The sequence below is a fragment of the Macrobrachium nipponense genome, chromosome 21, assembly GCF_015104395.2.
Source record: "Macrobrachium nipponense isolate FS-2020 chromosome 21, ASM1510439v2, whole genome shotgun sequence".
Classification (NCBI taxonomy): Eukaryota; Metazoa; Arthropoda; class Malacostraca; order Decapoda; family Palaemonidae; genus Macrobrachium; species Macrobrachium nipponense.
Window position 1 is genome coordinate 16,407,925 of NC_087212.1, and position 9,974 is coordinate 16,417,898.

Sequence of the window (9,974 nt, forward strand, 5' to 3'; positions counted from 1 at the left end):
CATCAGCCGTCACTCTGATTAATGATTTCATAAAAACGAAATGTAAATATACATCAGAGACATAAAAGAGATTCGGAATTTGATAATGGCCGAATAGATTGGTCTGTTCCACGAATCATTAGTCATCAGATAGACTTATCTTGCTGAAAGTAATTTTGTTGAAAATATTTCGTCAAAAATATTTTATGAGCGTGGATTTTTAATGCTAGTGTATAGCATTTGCATCTCAAAAACTGTATCTAGAACAAATGATTATTAAAAATTTGTGAAATAGACTTTCAACAAAACGTCCTTGTGTAAAAAGATAAAAAGAATCGGCAAACGGGTAAAAGTATGTTGCACAAACGGCACTTGAGCAATAAATCACTAATTGCAAAGGCGATGTCCTTTTGAAATACCAATACAGCCTCAATGTTGAATGTAAGCTACACATAACAAAGTTGCGCATAACGATTCCACCACTTTTGTCAACTACAAAGGGAACAGGGTTGTTGAAAATGAGTTCCGTATAAAAAAAAAAGAAGTAAATTTGCGATTCTCTCTCTCTCTCTCTCTCTCTCTCTCTCTCTCTCTCTCTCTCTCTCTCTCATCATATTATTCTCTGCCTCGGAAGAGGTATATCACCAAAGGGCAGTTGCCCCATCCCCCCCCCCAAAATAAAACAATCCTGTTTTTGTTTACCATTTTTGAAACGAAAAACGCGTTCAGTATCTGCATCAAAAGGCCCTATTTAGCACAAAGTACTTTTGAAGCAAGTTTAGATCGCGCTTCATTTTCGTTTTAATTTTCGGCGTGACGATATAAAGGGAAGCGTTCGTTTCATATTTGTTATATTTTATTCCATATTAGTTTTGTTTTGAAGCTGCATCATAAACATCAACACGCTGTGTGTCGCCTTTATCGGAAAATAACGGAATGGAAGTTGGAAACCTACTGTTCACAAGGTACTGAGTGAGAGAGCCTGAAATACTGGTTTTATTTTCATTTCTTCTCGTCTGATGATTACATGTCCATTTGTTTAAAACATAATAGGAAATAAAAAAAATAAGTCAATAATGATAATGATTGGAAGTAAAGAAATAAAGTCCACGGTATTTTTTTTATACTTTCGTTACATGAAAACTTAGGGATTTTATTCTTTCCAGCTGAAGAATCAAGCTTTTGTGAATACCCGTGGCAATAATAATGATTATACCAGATACAGTGTTCAAGCCTAGTTATGGTCTTGACCAAAAAGAATAAATTGGTATTTTAGATGTGGCCTTGACCAAATAGAATAAATTGGTATTTACTGACGGTATAATCTTATGGATTTTAAAAATCTCTACACTGGAAAGTTATACAAAAAAATGTTATTACACGGTGAATGGCTGATCGTAAGCTGAAGAACCAATTTAATGTTAACAAAAAAATGCCAGAAATAACCACGCAAAAAGGGGATGTTAGTGATTATGTTGTAAGGTTAGCAGTATGAATTTTTTTTATTAAGCTAAACAATGATATTTTGATAAGGACTGACGACGCTTATAGAGTTGAATTCGTAAGATTATTTTGTACAGTGAATGCACATCCGCACGCGATAAATACAGTTTAAGGGAAAAAATGAACCTATTATGTAATAAGAACCTAACTTACCGATCTAATCGAATTACCCAACCTAACCTCCCCGTAGGGGGTTAGTGCCGTCAGCGCACCTCACGCGGTGCACTATAGGCATTACTTGAATTCTTTATAGCCTCCCTTCAGCCTCTAGCTGCAGCGCCTTTCACTCCTATTACTTTACCTCCGTTCATATTCCCTTTCTATCATCTTGGTTTCCACCCACTCCTAACAATTTTTGTCACAGAGCAGCTGCGTTTTTTTTTTTTATTTCTTTAAAACGATTTTCACTTTCAATTTCCCTTTCAGCGCTGCATGACGTCTTAGGTCCCAGTGCTTGACCTTTAGCCTAAATTGTTCCTCGTTGGACGAGTGGTTTATGTGCCCGCCTACCGAGACGGTGGTCCCGAACTCGATTCCCCTCTGCCAATGTGGAATCAGAGGAATTTGTTTCTGGTGGGTAAAAATTAATTTTTTATATAATGTGGTTCGGATCCCACAATAAGCTGTGAGTCCCGCTGCTAGGTAACCAATTGGTTGTTAGCCACGTAAGAATATCTAATCCTTCGGGCCAGCCCTTGGAGAGCTGTTGATCAGCCTAGTCTTCAGGTTAAACAAAGATATACTTTGTTTTAGCCTAAATTCTATATATTCTATTGCATTCTATTCCTAACCTAACCAGACTTAGTAGGACCTCACCACCCCATACAAGCCCCAACCATTATGAATGTGCCATGAAATGCTTGCACCCCCCCCCCCCCCCACCACACACACACACACACACACACACACACAGAACAACAACCATTCACGTTAGGTTGCTGCGTGTTTTCCCCACACTCACCGGGGCTAAGCCAGGGCACTCGTAGACGGTGTATTCGTTCTCCTCGCCTTCCTCCTCGGAGTCCACGTCGGAGGCCGAGCCGTGACGTTCTCCTCCCGACGATCTGTTGTCAAGAAGAGGGTTTCCGTCATCATTGGACGTAAGGAAAGACACAGGGAAGGCCTTGCAGTGATTAATAAAAAAAAAAATCACGTAAGGCAAGGTACGTGTTATTTTCAAGTTTCTGATGATGTGAGTGGAATTGTTGAAGAAATGTTAAATTTACATCGCGAAGTCTGTATAGGAGACAATAAAATATTTGAAGAAATTACTTGTGATGGTTTTACTTAGAATAAACATCAGTGTGCGTCAGAAACTTTATTAAATTTAAACGCTAAAAGAAGGTAAATAAGAAATCTTAATAAAATGAGTTTACATACACACTATAATAACCTGAATATATATATATATATATATATATATATATATATATATATATATATATATATATTCTATATATATATTATATATATATATATATATAAGGCTTATTTATGTGTGGAAGGTTAACCATGAACTTACTTTTCCAAAGCGATCATCTGTTGCTTTTGGTGTTGGTAGTGGTACATGTGGGCAGATTGGGCAAGCTTCCTATCACCGCTGGAAGGCGAGAGATCCTTGTTGGGTCCTGTGACTCCGTAGGCTGGGTATTCGGCATCCTGTGCAGCTCGGTGGCTCTTGTTTAGCCTGTTGGAAGAAAATGAGAAGAGTTAAACGCATAAGAATATTTAGTTTTTTTTTTTTTTTTTTTTAGTGATGTCATGAGAATTCTTTAAAATTCATTTTAATTTGGGTTGATTTCAGAATATTTTGAATTAGGCGACGTACTATGAAACCTCATTTGATTTTTTTTTTCATGGTAGGTGGACTGTAATTTAAGATTTTTTCCTTTGCAAAAAATAATGAAAATGCATTGCATTTCGTTTCTAATGTGTCTTGAGGAGGGTTTTATTCGAGTGAAATTACGGATTCAGGAACTTTTTGCAGAAGTTTCCGAATTTTTTGCAAAGCGCCGTGAGGTCTTGCAGGTGTGTATACTACTTTTTCAAACTTAGCAGAATGTCTGAGAGGCGTGTAACCAATTTTCACACATATCCCGTGGGATTTTCCTCACTCTCTGATAAGTTGTCTCTCAGTAGAGGTCGTTTAATTCATAGTGAATATATACCCCTTTAACGAGCTGTTTGTTAACCAGTTACTTTTAAAACAATGTTATTTTACTCAAGCACATCTAATTCTGAGAGTCTAAGATTTTGTTGTTGTGAGTGTTTTTGAAGTGACAAAAGCTTCATCTCGTGTAAATGGTATCTGCTGTGGTATTAGGCAATGTTCGGATGGTAGTTTTATTACTTTTTTTCACTGAAAATAATGCTAACAGAGCCGGTTATCCGTAACTATCGTGAACTTGAGGCCCGAAGAAAAACCTGAAGAAGTCAAGAGACCGAATTAGTCTCTGTGAAGCGATAACGGGCGAAAGGCGGAGGCTAAGAGTTGAAGAACAAGATAGCAGAAAAAAATCCCAAAGTTCGTCATCGGAGGAAATTATACGACAACTTCCTGCTGGAGCGTCAGGGCGTCATGACATTGTTATAAATGCATTTGAGATGACACTTGGCCAGTTACGAACGAAATTTTATTTGGTAATCTAAGACAGTTGACAGACAGCCTTTTTTTTGCAATTTCACGATATTTGCAATTGTTCCTTAGTAAGTATAATTTTCAGTTGTCATGCAAATGTCAAGAATTCGTTGCGTAGTGTTTAAATGACATAATCAGGAAATGTTCAGCATAGTTGGATGTTTTTTTTTTTTTCGTATGACATATAAACAGACTCAGGAATATACATATGTCTTTCTGTCTTATAATGCCTGTGTATGTTTTGCATATTTGCATATTATTTGCTTCTCTTTAATAATTAGCCGTGTAGATTTAAGAACGTCTGCATTCTCTCATAAAATGTAAATGAAAATAAATCATGATAATTCCTTTGACCTCTCGTAAATTACAAAAGAAAACATAAAAGAGAACAAGCGAAAAATCACTTTGAAGCCAAAGTCATTAGAGATATTAATTAAATGAAATACGCCCTCATTAGCTAAGTATTGGCCGGGACAGGGAGTGGGTAGGGTATGGACTATGGGATGGGGGTCATGTAGGAACTGGAGCTGGGGGGTATGGGAGGGGGGCCTATTAGCTGAAAGGGGGAAAAGGGTCTCGCAGAGAGAGAGAGAGAGAAGAGAGAGAGAGAGAGAGAGAGAGAGAGACTGACTTACTTCAACAATATAATTATACTAAATAGTGTTGACACATTAAAGGAATTAAGGACCTACTTTCCAATAACTGCATTTGAGTAAAAAAAGGAAATTTCTTATAATGTTTCACTTTCAGTAGCCTACGTTGGTGTTGTTCTTGATTGAGCTAGCTTTATGCCAGCACGGGCTCTTGCTCATAGAGCAGCCCGTAAGAAGGCGTGTGCCCTACTTACATGTCGGTGGTTAGTCAATTACCCAAGTGGTATTACTTTGGCTTCGAGTGTTCTTTGGTATAGGACAAATGTGCATCCTAAGGTATATGACAAATTGATTATGCACCGTACATGCATGACGAAAACCATTTGCAGGCTTGAAAAAGGGCAATTCATTGCCACGTCGGTAGATGGCCATTAATGCATCATGCGTCCAAGAGCACAGATATTCATGCACGTCACGTCCCCCGAGTATTATGAAGGCTACTCAGGCACCCAGAGCCCGTGGCGAAGGAATTTCATGTACCGTCTTGGCTGTGAGTAAGACGAATTGTTGCTAATGCGTCCTATACGGATGCGGATGATTATTCTTGCCTCGTATGAAACCACTTAAAGGCTAAACTTGCACTTAGCTTGTAACTAAGATTGTTGATTCAGCAACACCTTGTGTGGTGATAATTATGCTTGCAGCTACACCACGTTAAAGGCTGTTTATGCTTCCCATCTACTATATGGAGATGGTTATTGATGTACTTTGAACCTTATGATAATGGCTATGCATGCACCACATGTTTGCAACCATTGCTTTTCATGTAGATTAAGGTGAGGTAGGGTACTTATACATTTAAGTAACCCGTGTGAACAGCAGTGGCTCTTGTTTGGCAGCGAATATGCACCTTGTTCATATTATGCAATCAGACAATATTGACTTCACATTTATCGTGTAAAAAGATGGCCACCTGTTTCATGCTGGTTCATTCGGATAGAAGCGTCGAAAAGATCAGTTTATCCCGGAATTGTAAGTTGAAGAGAAAACGTGGTAGAAACTCCTCTTGTCATTTTTTAAGGTCATTCTTCAGTAGGAGACTCGGTATCATATGTATATATATATATAATATATATATATATATATATATATATATATTATATATATATATATGATATGTATGTATGTATGTATCTCCTGACCGCTGTCGGCTTTTAATTACTAAAGCCATCTTCAGACGACTGATTCCAAGCGGTAGAAATTCAAAAAATATATTCTATATTGTACCAGATGTTTTTCAGACGGAGTCTTACCTTCATTAGCGACAGGTCAACTTTTCACACAGATCCGATTATCAAGCTGGAGCCCGACTCCCTTTTCCAGGTCTTTCAGCTTCCCTCCTTGAAGTGAAATTTGTTGCATGTTTCTTCTGATATTAGCGGGTCAAGGTTACACATTCCTCGCCCTGATATTCGTGTTATTAGGGATTTTTCTTTTTTATAAAACTAGACTCAGTGGTGTTTCTTTCTTTTGCATCATTAGCATAAACTACCTTCTGTCCCTGTTCTGTTAATTGTATGATTGTTTTCTGACAAGTACAAAAATTCGTTTTCTGACAAGTACAAAAATTCGTTTTCTGACAAGTACAAAAATTCGTTTTCTGACAATTACAAAAATTCCGCTGTTCACCTGTGCGTATCTTACACATGTTGTATGCTGTTCTTTTCTCTTTCTCTGTTTTTCCATTTGTCACACTGGTCAGGATTTATTTCATAACCGTTTATTTATCATTTCCTCCCAGTGATGTTTGATACATGAAATCAAATTTGATCATCATATATATATACATATATATATATATATATATATATATATATATATAATATATAGATATATATATATATATATATTATATATATTATAATATATGAGACTGGTAAAAATTTGTTTCTGTTACAACAGAATTCCATCTAATATAAGGAGCCCCTAAAAACGCCAAAGTATAGAATGTAAGTACTATATTTCAGAGACTGATGGCTCTCTCTTCGGGTAGGTAATGAATGAGAACAGTTACAGAAAAGGCGGTATTTATACCAAGAGATCCATCCACAGGTAACCGTTTTACTAAGTCACCCCCACTGATAATTCCTCTTTAATCCTAAGTGATTGTTGAAGGAAGATTTTATCTATGATTTCTGAATCCCAGGCGCCCTTTCAGATGTTCATATAATGTGTGTATTGTATGTTTGTGTGTGCGCACGCGCACCTTCAAGTATATGAATAATTCAAAGGGAAGATTGAAGACGTAAACAAGATAAGCCATATATTTAATAAAGTTCGTCGTTTGTGTTGTAAAACAAAGTTGTCATTAGGTTCACATCATCCCAACACAGGCTCTTGGTCCCGTGGCTAGTCAGCCAGAAAAGGTGATAAAGGAGAGAAATAAATAAAAACAAAACAAAGGAATTTGCTGTTGAATACCCTTGTTGTGTTCAACTGTTTTTGTTACCATTCAAAATCACATAAGTACCGCTGCGTGTTATATTTTTGGCATTCAGTAATGCTCTGCACATATTCAGTAATGCCGTTCAAATACCCTGTAATACCCGAGTGATGTGCCCGAGTATTGCGCGTATAATGATGCTCGAGAAGTTATTTACATCCAGTAATACCTTTTGCGGGAATACGGTGTTCAAAGACGTTCTGAATATTGCCTGGTCAGTTTTCGGTTGAGGAGTTATTTATAATCGAAGGTCGATGTATTCAACCATTACCCGTTGTAAGTTAATGACGTAGAAGCCGTTTTGCGTATGAATGTGTGCCGTAAATACGTTGCTTTTCTTGTTTGAGCGTGTGTGTAAGAGAGAGAGAGAGAGAGAGAGAGAGAGAAGAGAGAGGAAGAGAGAGAGAGAAGAGAGAGAGAGAGAGAGAGAGTCTAACACAGTACCATGGAAGGGTCCAATAGACATTTTTCGCCATCAACGCCTTAATATTAAAAATTATTTCTTTATGAGCTCTAGGTCACTTACTCCACGCCATTATCCTGTAATGTTCCTCTAATCACCTTTTGCTTCCAGTTTGTTCTTTCTTTTGAATTAAGTTTTTAATTTTGAATGCGTCATCTGTGCTCCCCTAGAGACTCAATATTTATGTAATTTCATAAGAATTCTCACACTTAGTTTCAATTCCTTTTCGTTCCCTACCGTCAGTCACATCATTTGGCATCAAAATTTCTTCCCCTCTGTCAGTGATTATTCCATCTCCAGGAAACCGAAGCCTGTTTTGAAAAGAAACACCTTTCACTTCTGTGCTACCTGAATATCATTCCTTTTCATTCACTCTAACAAGCGCCGCAGTGGCGTGGTTGGTTTGGTGTTTGCTTCTCACCTCGGTGGTCGCGGGTTCGATTCTCGGCCATTCCATTGAGGAGTGAGAGATGTGTATTTCTGGTGATAGAAGTTCACTCTCGACGTGGTTCGGAAGTCACGTAAAGCCGTTGGTCCCGTTGCTGAATAACCACTGGTTCCATGCAACGTAAAAACACCATACAAACATTCACTCTAACATCATTCCTTTTCATTCACTCTAACAATCACCCTCACCCAAGAGGGACCATTTTTTGTGGCCCTCTTCCTTTTCTGATTTCAGCATTTTCTCATTCTCCCTGTGTTTTATAGTTAATAGGCGCTTTCTATACAGACCAAAATAACCTACTTTGTACTCCCTTGTCTGTTAAATACAAAGCCATCTAAATACCTAAGGCATAGTACTTCAGTTTTCGTTACATTTTTCAGTAGACGGATAGGAAGCCCGTCCCTCTCTTTATTTGGCCCAAGCCCGAAGAATTTAAGAAAAAGAAATTGAGCCCAACCTCTTAGGAAGTGATGAATAACCCAGTCTGCTGGAGGAGGGTTGGGGGCGGCAGCATGCTATCATTCTTTGTCGACAACTAATTTTTTTCTCGGAGAGCTAAAGCAGCCAGAGTTTTTATAGCTGGAAAATTTTTCCCTACATTCCATCTCCCTCCTCCGCTGAAACAGTTCCTTTAAAGACGTTTGTTGCACCTATTTTATCTATTTTGCTTTCTTTTCATACTATTTATACTTTCATTCGCTCACCAGCGTAAGACTTACTGATTTACGAATTCCATTCAAATATCTCGTATATTAATGTCCAACAGTTTACCATTATTCCGCCAAGTGCTTTCGTGTTCTGTCAAAAAAAGTGTACCACAAGTATCTGTACAGGATGTTGTTTTAATGGCGAGGCCGCTGTAATCTGTCTGCTGGTCAAAGCAAACGTCACATTTAGTGTCCCAAACAGTGTCACATTTGCCCTCTTGTCAAAATCATATCGAGAACAATTTACAAACCAAACAGGACGATTTAGCAAACTCACTTGTTAGGTCATCCAGTTTCCAGACTTTGTGCTCTTATAAAAGTTTATTCTCTCATGCCGACTGTTTTTCTTAACTGTGTGTTTTGTCCCCAGGTATGGTTATCATTCAGTCTAGAATACACATTAAATAGCCAGGACACATAATACTACTCATTACATAGCAACTTCGAAACTTCATTGAATATTCCTTCTCTGTATACTTATAGTAAAAACATCGCAAATCAGAAGTAAGAGACATGGGCCCCAAACTAATCTTCCAATCTTTTCACCCTTTTCTCTCAAGCTACTTTATCTTACACAAACTCAATGTTGATATATTAAATTGTTTATAAACAAATCCTTCACTTTCAAGTCTGAATCAGTATATGAATACTCTTCGTTTTGCACATATCTCAAGAGAGTTATTCTTTGGTTTTCTCGTTTTATCGAAAAGTTTTTTTTTCTTTCTTTTTTGAGTGACGTGTGAAGGGTAAGATTGCAACCCATATGACCTTCGTCGTCGGCTGCTACCATTTGCAAATGGGTCGTATGGAGGGTGGTAGGATGCAGGCTATCCTCTAACCATCCAGTAATGAAGCTCAAACCTTTAGCACTGATTTGTCGTAAGTTATACAAACACTCATTATATATGTTACATATATATATATATATATATATATATATATATATATATATATACGTATATATATATATATATATATATATATATATATATATATATATAATATATATATATAAAGAATTTTTGTCAAAAGGCACCGCATTATTTATTTATTTATTTTTTTTTTGTATGCACAAATATTAAGCTATAGATATGGTTCAATTTCCAGTTCACTTTATCTCGAGAAAACTAACACCCAAGG

General features: G+C 37.2%; 1 protein-coding gene across 1 annotated transcript in view; it reads right to left on the minus strand.

Moving 5' to 3' along the window:
* Positions 1 to 9,974, minus strand: part of LOC135197811 (neural proliferation differentiation and control protein 1-like) — a 326,436-nt gene that overhangs the window by 1,949 nt on the left and 314,513 nt on the right. Inside the window, 2 exon segments of the mRNA XM_064224941.1 lie at positions 2,444 to 2,546; positions 3,005 to 3,169. Of these exon segments, the coding sequence (XP_064081011.1) occupies positions 2,444 to 2,546; positions 3,005 to 3,169 (268 nt within the window).